The 24,054-nt window shown below is 41.3% G+C and overlaps 1 protein-coding gene across 1 annotated transcript; it reads left to right on the top strand.

The window, feature by feature from the left end:
* The first annotated feature begins 647 nt into the window (after positions 1-647).
* On the top strand, positions 648-23,554 carry LOC121404215 (centrosomal protein of 290 kDa-like). Its single transcript, XM_041593479.1, has 11 exons — positions 648-956; positions 3,176-3,442; positions 5,662-5,928; positions 8,148-8,414; positions 10,629-10,895; positions 13,113-13,379; positions 15,587-15,853; positions 18,064-18,330; positions 20,550-20,816; positions 23,031-23,365; positions 23,428-23,554. The coding sequence occupies exons 1-11, from the start codon at positions 648-650 to the stop codon at positions 23,552-23,554; spliced, it is 2,907 nt and encodes a 968-aa protein (XP_041449413.1).
* The last annotated feature ends 500 nt before the right edge of the window (positions 23,555-24,054 follow it).

Below are 24,054 nucleotides of genomic sequence, written 5' to 3'. Positions count from 1 at the left end.
GCAAATCAAAAAAACTAAAAAGGTTCTGTGGAAAAAAGAACACACTGCACAAAAATGTGAATATGCATACAATTTTATAAGAAAACAATAAATAAAAGAAAAAATTTAATATTTTAAAACAGAATTTACCCATGCCTTTTTCATCAAAATATCAAAATTTTTTACTTAAATACATCACTTATTAGGGCCTTACTTTTTAAGGGAAATTCATCGCTTATTAAGGCCTTACTTTTCAAGGGAAATTCATCGCTTATTAAGGCCTTACTTTTTAAGGGAAATTCATCGCTTATTAAGGCCTGACTTTCGGCTAATTCTCGCTTACTATGTCATCGATTATGCTCCTAGGACATCCCTGTGTTAAAGTAAACAGCCCATCGTATGGCAGGTCATCGCTTATGTCATCGAGCTACATGACGTTGCCATCGATGTGTGGTTGCTTACACATCGCTTACCCGTACTGCAGGGTAGTGATTGTGGAAACCCATACGAAATCCATACCATGAAAAAAATACCAGAGTTTACTTGAAACGGTAAACGGTACAAATGTTAGATGTCTGCAATTCGGTTCAGCAATGAAATTTCCTATCTGTGGTTTTATGAAGCGCTATGCCAGGGCGATTTTGTGGACGTGGAACTGGTGCTGGACAATGGGTTTTTTTTGTCGAGATAATATTGTCACGCTGAAAAAGCAACTGGAAGAGCGGGACAAGGAGATGCACCTGCTGATTGAGCAGGAGCACGAGACACTAAATACCGTGGCCACATTGTATGAGGAGAAAACACGACTGCAGCTGCGCATTGTGCAAATGGAAAAGAAATGGGGCGCAGAGAAACAATATTTGTCCAAAAGCTATTTGCAGCTACAGCAGAATATTCATCCGTTTATAGCCAAACAGGATGCGCTGCGCCTGGAGCTGGATCGGCACAAAGGCCTCTTGGTAGCTGCCCAAACGGAGGTGGATCGATCAATTAGATAATATGACAAAATTATTAGAAAAACATTTCGCCACTTCCAATAGAGACATAAATTTATCGCATTTATCAGCTCCAACTTTGAGCTTAAAGGAAAGGCGATAAAAGAAAATGTTTCCAATATTATGGCAATGGCAGATGTTAAAGCTCACCCCCTTGATTATCTAACCGCCGTAGTTGTTTTTAATTTTGCCACCTCTTTTCGCCTGAGTCCCCAATGTAAACAAATAACAGTAAACAGTAAAAATAAATAACAACTTTAAATTTTAAACTTTAAAACCAAAATCGACCTATTCAGGGCCGGATCAATCTTCAACCGGGCCCTGGGCAACCATCAATCTGGGGCCCTCCATTTTTTCACGCCAGTTTCTTCTTTTTTCATTTGAAATAAAAACTTATAAATTAAATGTTTGTTTAATTAATTTTTATGTTTATCAGTGGCTATTATATTTTTTATCCATTATTTGGAGTTTTGTTTTTTCACCAATTTTTCTGTTAGCCCTAGGGGGGCTCTCGGCAACTGATAATCCGGCCCTGGACCTATTCCCGTCATCAGACTTCATATTTTGTTGGCAATTCTGTCGCTCGACTCGACGCGGGTTGAGGCATTGACGAAGCCGAAAGCAGAGGCAAAAGCTAGCCTAAAAGGAAATGGAAGAAATACCCGGCGCCCGTCGCAACATCAGCTTTTCAAAACAAAACGAAAAAATATTTTATGAACGCTTTGAATAAAATAAATGTACACATCTAGTAGAACATTTTCCAGAGCTTTAGCGAATCTAATTTTCAAGATAATTTTAGATTAGGAGATATGAGCAGAGATAACATCCTGTATTTTTATATATTGTATTTATTTTCCACCAACACCAAATCTGCACATTCCTCAGTTATATTGCGGCAGGAGGTCGCTACATCACATCAGCCCTCAAAACAAAACGAAAAACCAATTCGAGCGGCAAAAAATTGTAGAACCCACACAAGCACAGAATGTGAGAATACATGGCACACACACATTTACGTAAACTGAAATCTCAAGCAAAGTCGGTTTCGGCAGCTAAAAATTATTCTATGCATACAATCATATATTTTGGAGTGTTACACGTACACAACACATGCATGCTTGCTGTCCGGCATAGAACGGCACAGAAGCCACCACCACCGATCGTGGGGAGAGTGAGTGTGAGAGTGAGAGTGAGAGCGAGATCGTTAGCGAGGGAGGGAAAGAGAGCTAGACCAAGAGAGAGTGTGGTGAGAGAGACTCTGACTCTAAATCGAGTCCATTTGACCAACTTCACCTCTACCTCATCATCGCCTTTGGCAGCTGCAGCGACAGCAGCAGAACCCTGACGTCACGTGACGGCCATGCTGGCAGAGGAGGAGATGTTCGATCGAGCACGCTGTCAAACATTGTACAACCTGGACAGGCTGCAACTCCAACCATTACACCAATTTCTCCCATCGCACCACCAAAGACAATATAAGTATAAGATGCGTAACGCTCATACATTTCAATTGCCATATGCAAGACAATTTTTCGGCCAGCGACGAAATTCGCGCCATCTCGCTCGCACAAATTTGAGAGCGTACGAATCTAAAAATAGAATCCGCTTGCATGTGTAAGTACACACAGAACAGCAAGTGCGTATGAAAGACGGAAACCTTTTTATGAGTTGAGAAACGAAATTATATACCGGCGTTGAATACGTCGCATCCTGAATACCCTAATGGCAATTATTCCAATGTGATTCATGGAATTTCATGTATTAAATATATTATGTATTTTTATATATGTATATCCGATCATCATTATCGAATATACCATCTTAAAATAAATTATCGTTGAAGGGATATACATATACAATATAACAGTTTTTTAATATTGGGGTGGTGCGCGTCTTGCAAAATTAACTTACACTTATAAAGTGAAGGGTATATTTCGACAGCGCTGTAAAAAACGTATGCATGTGCACACATACATTCGTCGCGACGACTCGGCTCGGCTGTCGCATCGGCAAAGAACCAACTTCGTGTGCCTTCGTATGCTGTATGCATACAAGAGAGCGGCTGGCTCTAGAGCGCTCTCTCTCTCTAAAAAAATTTCAAGAGAGCCTGGAGCCAGCTCTAGAGCCAGCCTCAAAAATTCGTGTGCAGAAATTTCGTATGGCGTTTTTTTTGTCGAGATAATATTGTCACGCTGAAAAAGCAACTGGAAGAGCGGGACAAGGAGATGCACCTGCTGATTGAGCAGGAGCACGAGACACTAAATACCGTGGCCACATTGTATGAGGAGAAAACACGACTGCAGCTGCGCATTGTGCAAATGGAAAAGAAATGGGGCGCAGAGAAACAATATTTGTCCAAAAGCTATTTGCAGCTACAGCAGAATATTCATCCGTTTATAGCCAAACAGGATGCGCTGCGCCTGGAGCTGGATCGGCACAAAGGCCTCTTGGTAGCTGCCCAAACGGAGGTGGATCGATCAATTAGATAATATGAAAAAATTATTAGAAAAACATTTCGCCACTTCCAATAGAGACATAAATTTATCGCATTTATCAGCTCCAACTTTGAGCTTAAAGGAAAGGCGATAAAAGAAAATGTTTCCAATATTATGGCAATGGCAGATGTTAAAGCTCACCCCCTTGATTATCTAACCGCCGTAGTGGTTTTTAATTTTGCCACCTCTTTTCGCCTGAGTCCCCAATGTAAACAAATAACAGTAAACAGTAAAAAAAAATAACAACTTTAAATTTTAAACTTTAAAACCAAAATCGACCTATTCAGGGCCGGATCAATCTTCAACCGGGCCCTGGGCAACCATCAATCTGGGGCCCTCCATTTTTTCACGCCAGTTTCTTCTTTTTTCATTTGAAATAAAAACTTATAAATTAAATGTTTGTTTAATTAATTTTTATGTTTATCAGTGGCTATTATATTTTTTATCCATTATTTGGAGTTTTGTTTTTTCACCAATTTTTCTGTTAGCCCTAGGGGGGCTCTCGGCAACTGATAATCCGGCCCTGGACCTATTCCCGTCATCAGACTTCATATTTTGTTGGCAATTCTGTCGCTCGACTCGACGCGGGTTGAGGCATTGACGAAGCCGAAAGCAGAGGCAAAAGCTAGCCTAAAAGGAAATGGAAGAAATACCCGGCGCCCGTCGCAACATCAGCTTTTCAAAACAAAACGAAAAAATATTTTATGAACGCTTTGAATAAAATAAATGTACACATCTAGTAGAACATTTTCCAGAGCTTTAGCGAATCTAATTTTCAAGATAATTTTAGATTAGGAGATATGAGCAGAGATAACATCCTGTATTTTTATATATTGTATTTATTTTCCACCAACACCAAATCTGCACATTCCTCAGTTATATTGCGGCAGGAGGTCGCTACATCACATCAGCCCTCAAAACAAAACGAAAAACCAATTCGAGCGGCAAAAAATTGTAGAACCCACACAAGCACAGAATGTGAGAATACATGGCACACACACATTTACGTAAACTGAAATCTCAAGCAAAGTCGGTTTCGGCAGCTAAAAATTATTCTATGCATACAATCATATATTTTGGAGTGTTACACGTACACAACACATGCATGCTTGCTGTCCGGCATAGAACGGCACAGAAGCCACCACCACCGATCGTGGGGAGAGTGAGTGTGAGAGTGAGAGTGAGAGCGAGATCGTTAGCGAGGGAGGGAAAGAGAGCTAGACCAAGAGAGAGTGTGGTGAGAGAGACTCTGACTCTAAATCGAGTCCATTTGACCAACTTCACCTCTACCTCATCATCGCCTTTGGCAGCTGCAGCGACAGCAGCAGAACCCTGACGTCACGTGACGGCCATGCTGGCAGAGGAGGAGATGTTCGATCGAGCACGCTGTCAAACATTGTACAACCTGGACAGGCTGCAACTCCAACCATTACACCAATTTCTCCCATCGCACCACCAAAGACAATATAAGTATAAGATGCGTAACGCTCATACATTTCAATTGCCATATGCAAGACAATTTTTCGGCCAGCGACGAAATTCGCGCCATCTCGCTCGCACAAATTTGAGAGCGTACGAATCTAAAAATAGAATCCGCTTGCATGTGTAAGTACACACAGAACAGCAAGTGCGTATGAAAGACGGAAACCTTTTTATGAGTTGAGAAACGAAATTATATACCGGCGTTGAATACGTCGCATCCTGAATACCCTAATGGCAATTATTCCAATGTGATTCATGGAATTTCATGTATTAAATATATTATGTATTTTTATATATGTATATCCGATCATCATTATCGAATATACCATCTTAAAATAAATTATCGTTGAAGGGATATACATATACAATATAACAGTTTTTTAATATTGGGGTGGTGCGCGTCTTGCAAAATTAACTTACACTTATAAAGTGAAGGGTATATTTCGACAGCGCTGTAAAAAACGTATGCATGTGCACACATACATTCGTCGCGACGACTCGGCTCGGCTGTCGCATCGGCAAAGAACCAACTTCGTGTGCCTTCGTATGCTGTATGCATACAAGAGAGCGGCTGGCTCTAGAGCGCTCTCTCTCTCTAAAAAAATTTCAAGAGAGCCTGGAGCCAGCTCTAGAGCCAGCCTCAAAAATTCGTGTGCAGAAATTTCGTATGGCGTTTTTTTTGTCGAGATAATATTGTCACGCTGAAAAAGCAACTGGAAGAGCGGGACAAGGAGATGCACCTGCTGATTGAGCAGGAGCACGAGACACTAAATACCGTGGCCACATTGTATGAGGAGAAAACACGACTGCAGCTGCGCATTGTGCAAATGGAAAAGAAATGGGGCGCAGAGAAACAATATTTGTCCAAAAGCTATTTGCAGCTACAGCAGAATATTCATCCGTTTATAGCCAAACAGGATGCGCTGCGCCTGGAGCTGGATCGGCACAAAGGCCTCTTGGTAGCTGCCCAAACGGAGGTGGATCGATCAATTAGATAATATGAAAAAATTATTAGAAAAACATTTCGCCACTTCCAATAGAGACATAAATTTATCGCATTTATCAGCTCCAACTTTGAGCTTAAAGGAAAGGCGATAAAAGAAAATGTTTCCAATATTATGGCAATGGCAGATGTTAAAGCTCACCCCCTTGATTATCTAACCGCCGTAGTGGTTTTTAATTTTGCCACCTCTTTTCGCCTGAGTCCCCAATGTAAACAAATAACAGTAAACAGTAAAAAAAAATAACAACTTTAAATTTTAAACTTTAAAACCAAAATCGACCTATTCAGGGCCGGATCAATCTTCAACCGGGCCCTGGGCAACCATCAATCTGGGGCCCTCCATTTTTTCACGCCAGTTTCTTCTTTTTTCATTTGAAATAAAAACTTATAAATTAAATGTTTGTTTAATTAATTTTTATGTTTATCAGTGGCTATTATATTTTTTATCCATTATTTGGAGTTTTGTTTTTTCACCAATTTTTCTGTTAGCCCTAGGGGGGCTCTCGGCAACTGATAATCCGGCCCTGGACCTATTCCCGTCATCAGACTTCATATTTTGTTGGCAATTCTGTCGCTCGACTCGACGCGGGTTGAGGCATTGACGAAGCCGAAAGCAGAGGCAAAAGCTAGCCTAAAAGGAAATGGAAGAAATACCCGGCGCCCGTCGCAACATCAGCTTTTCAAAACAAAACGAAAAAATATTTTATGAACGCTTTGAATAAAATAAATGTACACATCTAGTAGAACATTTTCCAGAGCTTTAGCGAATCTAATTTTCAAGATAATTTTAGATTAGGAGATATGAGCAGAGATAACATCCTGTATTTTTATATATTGTATTTATTTTCCACCAACACCAAATCTGCACATTCCTCAGTTATATTGCGGCAGGAGGTCGCTACATCACATCAGCCCTCAAAACAAAACGAAAAACCAATTCGAGCGGCAAAAAATTGTAGAACCCACACAAGCACAGAATGTGAGAATACATGGCACACACACATTTACGTAAACTGAAATCTCAAGCAAAGTCGGTTTCGGCAGCTAAAAATTATTCTATGCATACAATCATATATTTTGGAGTGTTACACGTACACAACACATGCATGCTTGCTGTCCGGCATAGAACGGCACAGAAGCCACCACCACCGATCGTGGGGAGAGTGAGTGTGAGAGTGAGAGTGAGAGCGAGATCGTTAGCGAGGGAGGGAAAGAGAGCTAGACCAAGAGAGAGTGTGGTGAGAGAGACTCTGACTCTAAATCGAGTCCATTTGACCAACTTCACCTCTACCTCATCATCGCCTTTGGCAGCTGCAGCGACAGCAGCAGAACCCTGACGTCACGTGACGGCCATGCTGGCAGAGGAGGAGATGTTCGATCGAGCACGCTGTCAAACATTGTACAACCTGGACAGGCTGCAACTCCAACCATTACACCAATTTCTCCCATCGCACCACCAAAGACAATATAAGTATAAGATGCGTAACGCTCATACATTTCAATTGCCATATGCAAGACAATTTTTCGGCCAGCGACGAAATTCGCGCCATCTCGCTCGCACAAATTTGAGAGCGTACGAATCTAAAAATAGAATCCGCTTGCATGTGTAAGTACACACAGAACAGCAAGTGCGTATGAAAGACGGAAACCTTTTTATGAGTTGAGAAACGAAATTATATACCGGCGTTGAATACGTCGCATCCTGAATACCCTAATGGCAATTATTCCAATGTGATTCATGGAATTTCATGTATTAAATATATTATGTATTTTTATATATGTATATCCGATCATCATTATCGAATATACCATCTTAAAATAAATTATCGTTGAAGGGATATACATATACAATATAACAGTTTTTTAATATTGGGGTGGTGCGCGTCTTGCAAAATTAACTTACACTTATAAAGTGAAGGGTATATTTCGACAGCGCTGTAAAAAACGTATGCATGTGCACACATACATTCGTCGCGACGACTCGGCTCGGCTGTCGCATCGGCAAAGAACCAACTTCGTGTGCCTTCGTATGCTGTATGCATACAAGAGAGCGGCTGGCTCTAGAGCGCTCTCTCTCTCTAAAAAAATTTCAAGAGAGCCTGGAGCCAGCTCTAGAGCCAGCCTCAAAAATTCGTGTGCAGAAATTTCGTATGGCGTTTTTTTTGTCGAGATAATATTGTCACGCTGAAAAAGCAACTGGAAGAGCGGGACAAGGAGATGCACCTGCTGATTGAGCAGGAGCACGAGACACTAAATACCGTGGCCACATTGTATGAGGAGAAAACACGACTGCAGCTGCGCATTGTGCAAATGGAAAAGAAATGGGGCGCAGAGAAACAATATTTGTCCAAAAGCTATTTGCAGCTACAGCAGAATATTCATCCGTTTATAGCCAAACAGGATGCGCTGCGCCTGGAGCTGGATCGGCACAAAGGCCTCTTGGTAGCTGCCCAAACGGAGGTGGATCGATCAATTAGATAATATGAAAAAATTATTAGAAAAACATTTCGCCACTTCCAATAGAGACATAAATTTATCGCATTTATCAGCTCCAACTTTGAGCTTAAAGGAAAGGCGATAAAAGAAAATGTTTCCAATATTATGGCAATGGCAGATGTTAAAGCTCACCCCCTTGATTATCTAACCGCCGTAGTGGTTTTTAATTTTGCCACCTCTTTTCGCCTGAGTCCCCAATGTAAACAAATAACAGTAAACAGTAAAAAAAAATAACAACTTTAAATTTTAAACTTTAAAACCAAAATCGACCTATTCAGGGCCGGATCAATCTTCAACCGGGCCCTGGGCAACCATCAATCTGGGGCCCTCCATTTTTTCACGCCAGTTTCTTCTTTTTTCATTTGAAATAAAAACTTATAAATTAAATGTTTGTTTAATTAATTTTTATGTTTATCAGTGGCTATTATATTTTTTATCCATTATTTGGAGTTTTGTTTTTTCACCAATTTTTCTGTTAGCCCTAGGGGGGCTCTCGGCAACTGATAATCCGGCCCTGGACCTATTCCCGTCATCAGACTTCATATTTTGTTGGCAATTCTGTCGCTCGACTCGACGCGGGTTGAGGCATTGACGAAGCCGAAAGCAGAGGCAAAAGCTAGCCTAAAAGGAAATGGAAGAAATACCCGGCGCCCGTCGCAACATCAGCTTTTCAAAACAAAACGAAAAAATATTTTATGAACGCTTTGAATAAAATAAATGTACACATCTAGTAGAACATTTTCCAGAGCTTTAGCGAATCTAATTTTCAAGATAATTTTAGATTAGGAGATATGAGCAGAGATAACATCCTGTATTTTTATATATTGTATTTATTTTCCACCAACACCAAATCTGCACATTCCTCAGTTATATTGCGGCAGGAGGTCGCTACATCACATCAGCCCTCAAAACAAAACGAAAAACCAATTCGAGCGGCAAAAAATTGTAGAACCCACACAAGCACAGAATGTGAGAATACATGGCACACACACATTTACGTAAACTGAAATCTCAAGCAAAGTCGGTTTCGGCAGCTAAAAATTATTCTATGCATACAATCATATATTTTGGAGTGTTACACGTACACAACACATGCATGCTTGCTGTCCGGCATAGAACGGCACAGAAGCCACCACCACCGATCGTGGGGAGAGTGAGTGTGAGAGTGAGAGTGAGAGCGAGATCGTTAGCGAGGGAGGGAAAGAGAGCTAGACCAAGAGAGAGTGTGGTGAGAGAGACTCTGACTCTAAATCGAGTCCATTTGACCAACTTCACCTCTACCTCATCATCGCCTTTGGCAGCTGCAGCGACAGCAGCAGAACCCTGACGTCACGTGACGGCCATGCTGGCAGAGGAGGAGATGTTCGATCGAGCACGCTGTCAAACATTGTACAACCTGGACAGGCTGCAACTCCAACCATTACACCAATTTCTCCCATCGCACCACCAAAGACAATATAAGTATAAGATGCGTAACGCTCATACATTTCAATTGCCATATGCAAGACAATTTTTCGGCCAGCGACGAAATTCGCGCCATCTCGCTCGCACAAATTTGAGAGCGTACGAATCTAAAAATAGAATCCGCTTGCATGTGTAAGTACACACAGAACAGCAAGTGCGTATGAAAGACGGAAACCTTTTTATGAGTTGAGAAACGAAATTATATACCGGCGTTGAATACGTCGCATCCTGAATACCCTAATGGCAATTATTCCAATGTGATTCATGGAATTTCATGTATTAAATATATTATGTATTTTTATATATGTATATCCGATCATCATTATCGAATATACCATCTTAAAATAAATTATCGTTGAAGGGATATACATATACAATATAACAGTTTTTTAATATTGGGGTGGTGCGCGTCTTGCAAAATTAACTTACACTTATAAAGTGAAGGGTATATTTCGACAGCGCTGTAAAAAACGTATGCATGTGCACACATACATTCGTCGCGACGACTCGGCTCGGCTGTCGCATCGGCAAAGAACCAACTTCGTGTGCCTTCGTATGCTGTATGCATACAAGAGAGCGGCTGGCTCTAGAGCGCTCTCTTAAAAAAATTTCAAGAGAGCCTGGAGCCAGCTCTAGAGCCAGCCTCAAAAATTCGTGTGCAGAAATTTCGTATGGCGTTTTTTTTGTCGAGATAATATTGTCACGCTGAAAAAGCAACTGGAAGAGCGGGACAAGGAGATGCACCTGCTGATTGAGCAGGAGCACGAGACACTAAATACCGTGGCCACATTGTATGAGGAGAAAACACGACTGCAGCTGCGCATTGTGCAAATGGAAAAGAAATGGGGCGCAGAGAAACAATATTTGTCCAAAAGCTATTTGCAGCTACAGCAGAATATTCATCCGTTTATAGCCAAACAGGATGCGCTGCGCCTGGAGCTGGATCGGCACAAAGGCCTCTTGGTAGCTTCCCAAACGGAGGTGGATCGATCAATTAGATAATATGACAAAATTATTAGAAAAACATTTCGCCACTTCCAATAGAGACATAAATTTATCGCATTTATCAGCTCCAACTTTGAGCTTAAAGGAAAGGCGATAAAAGAAAATGTTTCCAATATTATGGCAATGGCAGATGTTAAAGCTCACCCCCTTGATTATCTAACCGCCGTAGTGGTTTTTAATTTTGCCACCTCTTTTCGCCTGAGTCCCCAATGTAAACAAATAACAGTAAACAGTAAAAAAAAATAACAACTTTAAATTTTAAACTTTAAAACCAAAATCGACCTATTCAGGGCCGGATCAATCTTCAACCGGGCCCTGGGAACCATCAATCTGGGGCCCTCCATTTTTTCACGCCAGTTTCTTCTTTTTTCATTTGAAATAAAAACTTATAAATTAAATGTTTGTTTAATTAATTTTTATGTTTATCAGTGGCTATTATATTTTTTATCCATTATTTGGAGTTTTGTTTTTTCACCAATTTTTCTGTTAGCCCTAGGGGGGCTCTCGGCAACTGATAATCCGGCCCTGGACCTATTCCCGTCATCAGACTTCATATTTTGTTGGCAATTCTGTCGCTCGACTCGACGCGGGTTGAGGCATTGACGAAGCCGAAAGCAGAGGCAAAAGCTAGCCTAAAAGGAAATGGAAGAAATACCCGGCGCCCGTCGCAACATCAGCTTTTCAAAACAAAACGAAAAAATATTTTATGAACGCTTTGAATAAAATAAATGTACACATCTAGTAGAACATTTTCCAGAGCTTTAGCGAATCTAATTTTCAAGATAATTTTAGATTAGGAGATATGAGCAGAGATAACATCCTGTATTTTTATATATTGTATTTATTTTCCACCAACACCAAATCTGCACATTCCTCAGTTATATTGCGGCAGGAGGTCGCTACATCACATCAGCCCTCAAAACAAAACGAAAAACCAATTCGAGCGGCAAAAAATTGTAGAACCCACACAAGCACAGAATGTGAGAATACATGGCACACACACATTTACGTAAACTGAAATCTCAAGCAAAGTCGGTTTCGGCAGCTAAAAATTATTCTATGCATACAATCATATATTTTGGAGTGTTACACGTACACAACACATGCATGCTTGCTGTCCGGCATAGAACGGCACAGAAGCCACCACCACCGATCGTGGGGAGAGTGAGTGTGAGAGTGAGAGTGAGAGCGAGATCGTTAGCGAGGGAGGGAAAGAGAGCTAGACCAAGAGAGAGTGTGGTGAGAGAGACTCTGACTCTAAATCGAGTCCATTTGACCAACTTCACCTCTACCTCATCATCGCCTTTGGCAGCTGCAGCGACAGCAGCAGAACCCTGACGTCACGTGACGGCCATGCTGGCAGAGGAGGAGATGTTCGATCGAGCACGCTGTCAAACATTGTACAACCTGGACAGGCTGCAACTCCAACCATTACACCAATTTCTCCCATCGCACCACCAAAGACAATATAAGTATAAGATGCGTAACGCTCATACATTTCAATTGCCATATGCAAGACAATTTTTCGGCCAGCGACGAAATTCGCGCCATCTCCCTCGCACAAATTTGAGAGCGTACGAATCTAAAAATAGAATCCGCTTGCATGTGTAAGTACACACAGAACAGCAAGTGCGTATGAAAGACGGAAACCTTTTTATGAGTTGAGAAACGAAATTATATACCGGCGTTGAATACGTCGCATCCTGAATACCCTAATGGCAATTATTCCAATGTGATTCATGGAATTTCATGTATTAAATATATTATGTATTTTTATATATGTATATCCGATCATCATTATCGAATATACCATCTTAAAATAAATTATCGTTGAAGGGATATACATATACAATATAACAGTTTTTTAATATTGGGGTGGTGCGCGTCTTGCAAAATTAACTTACACTTATAAAGTGAAGGGTATATTTCGACAGCGCTGTAAAAAACGTATGCATGTGCACACATACATTCGTCGCGACGACTCGGCTCGGCTGTCGCATCGGCAAAGAACCAACTTCGTGTGCCTTCGTATGCTGTATGCATACAAGAGAGCGTCTGGCTCTAGAGCGCTCTCTCTCTAAAAAAAATTTCAAGAGAGCCTGGAGCCAGCTCTAGAGCCAGCCTCAAAAATTCGTGTGCAGAAATTTCGTATGGCGTTTTTTTTGTCGAGATAATATTGTCACGCTGAAAAAGCAACTGGAAGAGCGGGACAAGGAGATGCACCTGCTGATTGAGCAGGAGCACGAGACACTAAATACCGTGGCCACATTGTATGAGGAGAAAACACGACTGCAGCTGCGCATTGTGCAAATGGAAAAGAAATGGGGCGCAGAGAAACAATATTTGTCCAAAAGCTATTTGCAGCTACAGCAGAATATTCATCCGTTTATAGCCAAACAGGATGCGCTGCGCCTGGAGCTGGATCGGCACAAAGGCCTCTTGGTAGCTTCCCAAACGGAGGTGGATCGATCAATTAGATAATATGACAAAATTATTAGAAAAACATTTCGCCACTTCCAATAGAGACATAAATTTATCGCATTTATCAGCTCCAACTTTGAGCTTAAAGGAAAGGCGATAAAAGAAAATGTTTCCAATATTATGGCAATGGCAGATGTTAAAGCTCACCCCCTTGATTATCTAACCGCCGTAGTGGTTTTTAATTTTGCCACCTCTTTTCGCCTGAGTCCCCAATGTAAACAAATAACAGTAAACAGTAAAAAAAAATAACAACTTTAAATTTTAAACTTTAAAACCAAAATCGACCTATTCAGGGCCGGATCAATCTTCAACCGGGCCCTGGGCAACCATCAATCTGGGGCCCTCCATTTTTTCACGCCAGTTTCTTCTTTTTTCATTTGAAATAAAAACTTATAAATTAAATGTTTGTTTAATTAATTTTTATGTTTATCAGTGGCTATTATATTTTTTATCCATTATTTGGAGTTTTGTTTTTTCACCAATTTTTCTGTTAGCCCTAGGGGGGCTCTCGGCAACTGATAATCCGGCCCTGGACCTATTCCCGTCATCAGACTTCATATTTTGTTGGCAATTCTGTCGCTCGACTCGACGCGGGTTGAGGCATTGACGAAGCCGAAAGCAGAGGCAAAAGCTAGCCTAAAAGGAAATGGAAGAAATACCCGGCGCCCGTCGCAACATCAGCTTTTCAAAACAAAACGAAAAAATATTTTATGAACGCTTTGAATAAAATAAATGTACACATCTAGTAGAACATTTTCCAGAGCTTTAGCGAATCTAATTTTCAAGATAATTTTAGATTAGGAGATATGAGCAGAGATAACATCCTGTATTTTTATATATTGTATTTATTTTCCACCAACACCAAATCTGCACATTCCTCAGTTATATTGCGGCAGGAGGTCGCTACATCACATCAGCCCTCAAAACAAAACGAAAAACCAATTCGAGCGGCAAAAAATTGTAGAACCCACACAAGCACAGAATGTGAGAATACATGGCACACACACATTTACGTAAACTGAAATCTCAAGCAAAGTCGGTTTCGGCAGCTAAAAATTATTCTATGCATACAATCATATATTTTGGAGTGTTACACGTACACAACACATGCATGCTTGCTGTCCGGCATAGAACGGCACAGAAGCCACCACCACCGATCGTGGGGAGATAGAGTGTGAGAGTGAGAGCGAGATCGTTAGCGAGGGAGGGAAAGAGAGCTAGACCAAGAGAGAGTGTGGTGAGAGAGACTCTGACTCTAAATCGAGTCCATTTGACCAACTTCACCTCTACCTCATCATCGCCTTTGGCAGCTGCAGCGACAGCAGCAGAACCCTGACGTCACGTGACGGCCATGCTGGCAGAGGAGGAGATGTTCGATCGAGCACGCTGTCAAACATTGTACAACCTGGACAGGCTGCAACTCCAACCATTACACCAATTTCTCCCATCGCACCACCAAAGACAATATAAGTATAAGATGCGTAACCCTCATACATTTCAATTGCCATATGCAAGACAATTTTTCGGCCAGCGACGAAATTCGCGCCATCTCGCTCGCACAAATTTGAGAGCGTACGAATCTAAAATAGAATCCGCTTGCATGTGTAAGTACACACAGAACAGCAAGTGCGTATGAAAGACGGAAACCTTTTTATGAGTTGAGAAACGAAATTATATACCGGCGTTGAATACGTCGCATCCTGAATACCCTAATGGCAATTATTCCAATGTGATTCATGGAATTTCATGTATTAAATATATTATGTATTTTTATATATGTATATCCGATCATCATTATCGAATATACCATCTTAAAATAAATTATCGTTGAAGGGATATACATATACAATATAACAGTTTTTTAATATTGGGGTGGTGCGCGTCTTGCAAAATTAACTTATTAAAGTGAAGGGTATATTTCGACAGCGCTGTAAAAAACGTATGCATGTGCACACATACATTCGTCGCGACGACTCGGCTCGGCTGTCGCATCGGCAAAGAACCAACTTCGTGTGCCTTCGTATGCTGTTGCATACAAGAGAGCGGCTGGCTCTAGAGCGCTCTCCTCCTCTAAAAAAAATTTCAAGAGAGCCTGGAGCCAGCTCTAGAGCCAGCCTCAAAAATTCGTGTGCAGAAATTTCGTATGGCGTTTTTTTTGTCGAGATAATATTGTCACGCTGAAAAAGCAACTGGAAGAGCGGGACAAGGAGATGCACCTGCTGATTGAGCAGGAGCACGAGACACTAAATACCGTGGCCACATTGTATGAGGAGAAAACACGACTGCAGCTGCGCATTGTGCAAATGGAAAAGAAATGGGGCGCAGAGAAACAATATTTGTCCAAAAGCTATTTGCAGCTACAGCAGAATATTCATCCGTTTATAGCCAAACAGGATGCGCTGCGCCTGGAGCTGGATCGGCACAAAGGCCTCTTGGTAGCTTCCCAAACGGAGGTGGATCGATCAATTAGATAATATGACAAAATTATTAGAAAAACATTTCGCCACTTCCAATAGAGACATAAATTTATCGCATTTATCAGCTCCAACTTTGAGCTTAAAGGAAAGGCGATAAAAGAAAATGTTTCCAATATTATGGCAATGGCAGATGTTAAAGCTCACCCCCTTGATTATCTAACCGCCGTAGTGGTTTTTAATTTTGCCACCTTCTTCGCCTGAGTCCCCAATGTAAACAAATAACAGTAAACAGTAAAAAAAAATAACAACTTTAAATTTTAAACTTTAAAACCAAAATCGACCTATTCAGGGCCGGATCAATCTTCAACCGGGCCCTGGGCAACCATCAATCTGGGGCCCTCCATTTTTTCACGCCAGTTTCTTCTTTTTTCATTTGAAATAAAAACTTATAAATTAAATGTTTGTTTAATTAATTTTTATGTTTATCAGTGGCTATTATATTTTTTATCCATTATTTGGAGTTTTGTTTTTTCACCAATTTTTCTGTTAGCCCTAGGGGGGCTCTCGGCAACTGATAATCCGGCCCTGGACCTGTTCCCGTCATCAGACTTCATATTTTGTTGGCAATTCTGTCGCTCGACTCACGCGGGTTGAGGCATTGACGAAGCCGAAAGCAGAGGCAAAAGCTAGCCTAAAAGGAAATGGAAGAAATACCCGGCGCCCGTCGCAACATCAGCTTTTCAAAACAAAACGAAAAAATATTTTATGAACGCTTTGAATAAAATAAATGTACACATCTAGTAGAACATTTTCCAGAGCTTTAGCGAATCTAATTTTCAAGATAATTTTAGATTAGGAGATATGAGCAGAGATAACATCCTGTATTTTTATATATTGTATTTATTTTCCACCAACACCAAATCTGCACATTCCTCAGTTATATTGCGGCAGGAGGTCGCTACATCACATCAGCCCTCAAAACAAAACGAAAAACCAATTCGAGCGGCAAAAAATTGTAGAACCCACACAAGCACAGAATGTGAGAATACATGGCACACACACATTTACGTAAACTGAAATCTCAAGCAAAGTCGGTTTCGGCAGCTAAAAATTATTCTATGCATACAATCATATATTTTGGAGTGTTACACGTACACAACACATGCATGCTTGCTGTCCGGCATAGAACGGCACAGAAGCCACCACCACCGATCGTGGGGAGATAGAGTGTGAGAGTGAGAGCGAGATCGTTAGCGAGGGAGGGAAAGAGAGCTAGACCAAGAGAGAGTGTGGTGAGAGAGACTCTGACTCTAAATCGAGTCCATTTGACCAACTTCACCTCTACCTCATCATCGCCTTTGGCAGCTGCAGCGACAGCAGCAGAACCCTGACGTCACGTGACGGCCATGCTGGCAGAGGAGGAGATGTTCGATCGAGCACGCTGTCAAACATTGTACAACCTGGACAGGCTGCAACTCCAACCATTACACCAATTTCTCCCATCGCACCACCAAAGACAATATAAGTATAAGATGCGTAACGCTCATACATTTCAATTGCCATATGCAAGACAATTTTTTGGCCAGCGACGAAATTCGCCACCTCCCTCGCACAAATTTGAGAGCGTACGAATCTAAAAATAGAATCCGCTTGCATGTGTAAGTACACACAGAACAGCAAGTGCGTATGAAAGACGGAAACCTTTTTATGAGTTGAGAAACGAAATTATATACCGGCGTTGAATACGTCGCATCCTGAATACCCTAATGGCAATTATTCCAATGTGATTCATGGAATTTCATGTATTAAATATATTATGTATTTTTATATATGTATATCCGATCATCATTATCGAATATACCATCTTAAAATAAATTATCGTTGAAGGGATATACATATACAATATAACAGTTTTTTAATATTGGGGTGGTGCGCGTCTTGCAAAATTAACTTACACTTATAAAGTGAAGGGTATATTTCGACAGCGCTGTAAAAAACGTATGCATGTGCACACATACATTCGTCGCGACGACTCGGCTCGGCTGTCGCATCGGCAAAGAACCAACTTCGTGTGCCTTCGTATGCTGTATGCATACAAGAGAGCGGCTGGCTCTAGAGCGCTCTCTCTCTCTAAAAAAAATTTCAAGAGAGCCTGGAGCCAGCTCTAGAGCCAGCCTCAAAAATTCGTGTGCAGAAATTTCGTATGGCGTTTTTTTTGTCGAGATAATATTGTCACGCTGAAAAAGCAACTGGAAGAGCGGGACAAGGAGATGCACCTGCTGATTGAGCAGGAGCACGAGACACTAAATACCGTGGCCACATTGTATGAGGAGAAAACACGACTGCAGCTGCGCATTGTGCAAATGGAAAAGAAATGGGGCGCAGAGAAACAATATTTGTCCAAAAGCTATTTGCAGCTACAGCAGAATATTCATCCGTTTATAGCCAAACAGGATGCGCTGCGCCTGGAGCTGGATCGGCACAAAGGCCTCTTGGTAGCTGCCCAAACGGAGGTGGATCGATCAATTAGATAATATGACAAAATTATTAGAAAAACATTTCGCCACTTCCAATAGAGACATAAATTTATCGCATTTATCAGCTCCAACTTTGAGCTTAAAGGAAAGGCGATAAAAGAAAATGTTTCCAATATTATGGCAATGGCAGATGTTAAAGCTCACCCCCTTGATTATCTAACCGCCGTAGTTGTTTTTAATTTTGCCACCTCTTTTCGCCTGAGTCCCCAATGTAAACAAATAACAGTAAACAGTAAAAATAAATAACAACTTTAAATTTTAAACTTTAAAACCAAAATCGACCTATTCAGGGCCGGATCAATCTTCAACCGGGCCCTGGGCAACCATCAATCTGGGGCCCTCCATTTTTTCACGCCAGTTTCTTCTTTTTTCATTTGAAATAAAAACTTATAAATTAAATGTTTGTTTAATTAATTTTTATGTTTATCAGTGGCTATTATATTTTTTATCCATTATTTGGAGTTTTGTTTTTTCACCAATTTTTCTGTTAGCCCTAGGGGGGCTCTCGGCAACTGATAATCCGGCCCTGGACCTATTCCCGTCATCAGACTTCATATTTTGTTGGCAATTCTGTCGCTCGACTCGACGCGGGTTGAGGCATTGACGAAGCCGAAAGCAGAGGCAAAAGCTAGCCTAAAAGGAAATGGAAGAAATACCCGGCGCCCGTCGCAACATCAGCTTTTCAAAACAAAACGAAAAAATATTTTATGAACGCTTTGAATAAAATAAATGTACACATCTAGTAGAACATTTTCCAGAGCTTTAGCGAATCTAATTTTCAAGATAATTTTAGATTAGGAGATATGAGCAGAGATAACATCCTGTATTTTTATATATTGTATTTATTTTCCACCAACACCAAATCTGCACATTCCTCAGTTATATTGCGGCAGGAGGTCGCTACATCACATCAGCCCTCAAAACAAAACGAAAAACCAATTCGAGCGGCAAAAAATTGTAGAACCCACACAAGCACAGAATGTGAGAATACATGGCACACACACATTTACGTAAACTGAAATCTCAAGCAAAGTCGGTTTCGGCAGCTAAAAATTATTCTATGCATACAATCATATATTTTGGAGTGTTACACGTACACAACACATGCATGCTTGCTGTCCGGCATAGAACGGCACAGAAGCCACCACCACCGATCGTGGGGAGAGTGAGTGTGAGAGTGAGAGTGAGAGCGAGATCGTTAGCGAGGGAGGGAAAGAGAGCTAGACCAAGAGAGAGTGTGGTGAGAGAGACTCTGACTCTAAATCGAGTCCATTTGACCAACTTCACCTCTACCTCATCATCGCCTTTGGCAGCTGCAGCGACAGCAGCAGAACCCTGACGTCACGTGACGGCCATGCTGGCAGAGGAGGAGATGTTCGATCGAGCACGCTGTCAAACATTGTACAACCTGGACAGGCTGCAACTCCAACCATTACACCAATTTCTCCCATCGCACCACCAAAGACAATATAAGTATAAGATGCGTAACGCTCATACATTTCAATTGCCATATGCAAGACAATTTTTCGGCCAGCGACGAAATTCGCGCCATCTCGCTCGCACAAATTTGAGAGCGTACGAATCTAAAAATAGAATCCGCTTGCATGTGTAAGTACACACAGAACAGCAAGTGCGTATGAAAGACGGAAACCTTTTTATGAGTTGAGAAACGAAATTATATACCGGCGTTGAATACGTCGCATCCTGAATACCCTAATGGCAATTATTCCAATGTGATTCATGGAATTTCATGTATTAAATATATTATGTATTTTTATATATGTATATCCGATCATCATTATCGAATATACCATCTTAAAATAAATTATCGTTGAAGGGATATACATATACAATATAACAGTTTTTTAATATTGGGGTGGTGCGCGTCTTGCAAAATTAACTTACACTTATAAAGTGAAGGGTATATTTCGACAGCGCTGTAAAAAACGTATGCATGTGCACACATACATTCGTCGCGACGACTCGGCTCGGCTGTCGCATCGGCAAAGAACCAACTTCGTGTGCCTTCGTATGCTGTATGCATACAAGAGAGCGGCTGGCTCTAGAGCGCTCTCTCTCTCTAAAAAAATTTCAAGAGAGCCTGGAGCCAGCTCTAGAGCCAGCCTCAAAAATTCGTGTGCAGAAATTTCGTATGGCGTTTTTTTTGTCGAGATAATATTGTCACGCTGAAAAAGCAACTGGAAGAGCGGGACAAGGAGACGCACCTGCTGATTGAGCAGGAGCACGAGACACTAAATACCGTGGCCACATTGTATGAGGAGAAAACACGACTGCAGCTGCGCATTGTGCAAATGGAAAAGAAATGGGGCGCAGAGAAACAATATTTGTCCAAAAGCTATTTGCAGCTACAGCAGAATATTCATCCGTTTATAGCCAAACAGGATGCGCTGCGCCTGGAGCTGGATCGGCACAAAGGCCTCTTGGTAGCTGCCCAAACGGAGGTGGATCGATCAATTAGATAATATGACAAAATTATTAGAAAAACATTTCGCCACTTCCAATAGAGACATAAATTTATCGCATTTATCAGCTCCAACTTTGAGCTTAAAGGAAAGGCGATAAAAGAAAATGTTTCCAATATTATGGCAATGGCAGATGTTAAAGCTCACCCCCTTGATTATCTAACCGCCGTAGTTGTTTTTAATTTTGCCACCTCTTTTCGCCTGAGTCCCCAATGTAAACAAATAACAGTAAACAGTAAAAATAAATAACAACTTTAAATTTTAAACTTTAAAACCAAAATCGACCTATTCAGGGCCGGATCAATCTTCAACCGGGCCTGGGCAACCATCAATCTGGGGCCCTCCATTTTTTCACGCCAGTTTCTTCTTTTTTCATTTGAAATAAAAACTTATAAATTAAATGTTTGTTTAATTAATTTTTATGTTTATCAGTGGCTATTATATTTTTTATCCATTATTTGGAGTTTTGTTTTTTCACCAATTTTTCTGTTAGCCCTAGGGGGTCTCCAACTGATAATCCGGCCCTGGACCTATTCCCGTCATCAGACTTCATATTTTGTTGGCAATTCTGTCGCTCGACTCGACGCGGGTTGAGGCATTGACGAAGCCGAAAGCAGAGGCAAAAGCTAGCCTAAAAGGAAATGGAAGAAATACCCGGCGCCCGTCGCAACATCAGCTTTTCAAAACAAAACGAAAAAATATTTTATGAACGCTTTGAATAAAATAAATGTACACATCTAGTAGAACATTTTCCAGAGCTTTAGCGAATCTAATTTTCAAGATAATTTTAGATTAGGAGATATGAGCAGAGATAACATCCTGTATTTTTATATATTGTATTTATTTTCCACCAACACCAAATCTGCACATTCCTCAGTTATATTGCGGCAGGAGGTCGCTACATCACATCAGCCCTCAAAACAAAACGAAAAACCAATTCGAGCGGCAAAAAATTGTAGAACCCACACAAGCACAGAATGTGAGAATACATGGCACACACACATTTACGTAAACTGAAATCTCAAGCAAAGTCGGTTTCGGCAGCTAAAAATTATTCTATGCATACAATCATATATTTTGGAGTGTTACACGTACACAACACATGCATGCTTGCTGTCCGGCATAGAACGGCACAGAAGCCACCACCACCGATCGTGGGGAGAGTGAGTGTGAGAGTGAGAGTGAGAGCGAGATCGTTAGCGAGGGAGGGAAAGAGAGCTAGACCAAGAGAGAGTGTGGTGAGAGAGACTCTGACTCTAAATCGAGTCCATTTGACCAACTTCACCTCTACCTCATCATCGCCTTTGGCAGCTGCAGCGACAGCAGCAGAACCCTGACGTCACGTGACGGCCATGCTGGCAGAGGAGGAGATGTTCGATCGAGCACGCTGTCAAACATTGTACAACCTGGACAGGCTGCAACTCCAACCATTACACCAATTTCTCCCATCGCACCACCAAAGACAATATAAGTATAAGATGCGTAACGCTCATACATTTCAATTGCCATATGCAAGACAATTTTTCGGCCAGCGACGAAATTCGCGCCATCTCGCTCGCACAAATTTGAGAGCGTACGAATCTAAAAATAGAATCCGCTTGCATGTGTAAGTACACACAGAACAGCAAGTGCGTATGAAAGACGGAAACCTTTTTATGAGTTGAGAAACGAAATTATATACCGGCGTTGAATACGTCGCATCCTGAATACCCTAATGGCAATTATTCCAATGTGATTCATGGAATTTCATGTATTAAATATATTATGTATTTTTATATATGTATATCCGATCATCATTATCGAATATACCATCTTAAAATAAATTATCGTTGAAGGGATATACATATACAATATAACAGTTTTTTAATATTGGGGTGGTGCGCGTCTTGCAAAATTAACTTACACTTATAAAGTGAAGGGTATATTTCGACAGCGCTGTAAAAAACGTATGCATGTGCACACATACATTCGTCGCGACGACTCGGCTCGGCTGTCGCATCGGCAAAGAACCAACTTCGTGTGCCTTCGTATGCTGTATGCATACAAGAGAGCGGCTGGCTCTAGAGCGCTCTCTCTCTCTAAAAAAATTTCAAGAGAGCCTGGAGCCAGCTCTAGAGCCAGCCTCAAAAATTCGTGTGCAGAAATTTCGTATGGCGTTTTTTTTGTCGAGATAATATTGTCACGCTGAAAAAGCAACTGGAAGAGCGGGACAAGGAGATGCACCTGCTGATTGAGCAGGAGCACGAGACACTAAATACCGTGGCCACATTGTATGAGGAGAAAACACGACTGCAGCTGCGCATTGTGCAAATGGAAAAGAAATGGGGCGCAGAGAAACAATATTTGTCCAAAAGCTATTTGCAGCTACAGCAGAATATTCATCCGTTTATAGCCAAACAGGATGCGCTGCGCCTGGAGCTGGATCGGCACAAAGGCCTTTTGGTAGCTGCCCAAACGGAGGTGGATCGGTTGACCCAACTGCACGCAGAGACGCAGGCAGGCGAAATGAGAGCCAGAGAACTGCAGATGTGGACAAGGCAAAGCTCTTCGATGTCAAGCTGCAACTCGACGATTCCCTCACGCTGTATAGCCTCTGCGCCCGCACCCCCACTGTGGACATTTCCAACACCCAGCAGAGTGTGCCCACAGGACTCAAGCGGAATGCCGATCAATATATGGCGTTTATCAACCAGCATGAACCAGCAGGGTGCCAGTAGTGATGCCATGCCCACCCATTCCAACAAGAAACATTTTTGCTGAATTTGCGTATAATGAAGGGACACCGCTCGTCAGGCTGGTAGTCACCGTCAGCGCTGTTGGGTGGAAAATGGAGCTGGAAAAATGTCTCGATCGCCTGAAATGGCTAGAAAAATAACTAATACTAACAAAACAGGAATTCATGAGACACACATGTTAAATTCGTGCAAAACAAATGAACGACTGAAAAAGATAAGTCTCGATCGCTTGAAAAGGCTAGAATAATACTTAAATAACACACATCCTGTCCGATCGACCTTCTTTTTCCTTAATTGGAATAAGTAAAGATCGCTGATGAGGAAGATTTGGTCTCTTCCGATACAGGAAAATAATCCATAATATAATAATACATTTCTTTAAATTTGCATTGCAGATTGGGCTACAATTGTATCCTCTCACGTTCGCTTATTTGTCGTTGATTACAATAATTTGGTAAACGAGCAAATAAAAATTTGGCTAT

The sequence above is a fragment of the Drosophila obscura genome, unplaced genomic scaffold (genome assembly GCF_018151105.1).
Source record: "Drosophila obscura isolate BZ-5 IFL unplaced genomic scaffold, ASM1815110v1 contig_189, whole genome shotgun sequence".
Classification (NCBI taxonomy): Eukaryota; Metazoa; Arthropoda; class Insecta; order Diptera; family Drosophilidae; genus Drosophila; species Drosophila obscura.
The sequence above is the reverse complement of the archived record's forward strand: the minus strand, read 5'-3'. Positions and strand labels throughout refer to the sequence as shown.

Excerpts from the sequence above, each read along its gene's own strand:
- LOC121404215 (XM_041593479.1), top strand. The coding sequence starts at position 648 with ATGGGTTTTTTTTGTCGAGATAATATTGTCACGCTGAAAAAGCAACTG. Across the intron at positions 8,415-10,628 it reads TGGTAGCTGCCCAAACGGAG|CAACTGGAAGAGCGGGACAA; the intron begins GTGGATCGATCA and ends ACGCTGAAAAAG. Across the intron at positions 13,380-15,586 it reads TGGTAGCTTCCCAAACGGAG|CAACTGGAAGAGCGGGACAA; the intron begins GTGGATCGATCA and ends ACGCTGAAAAAG.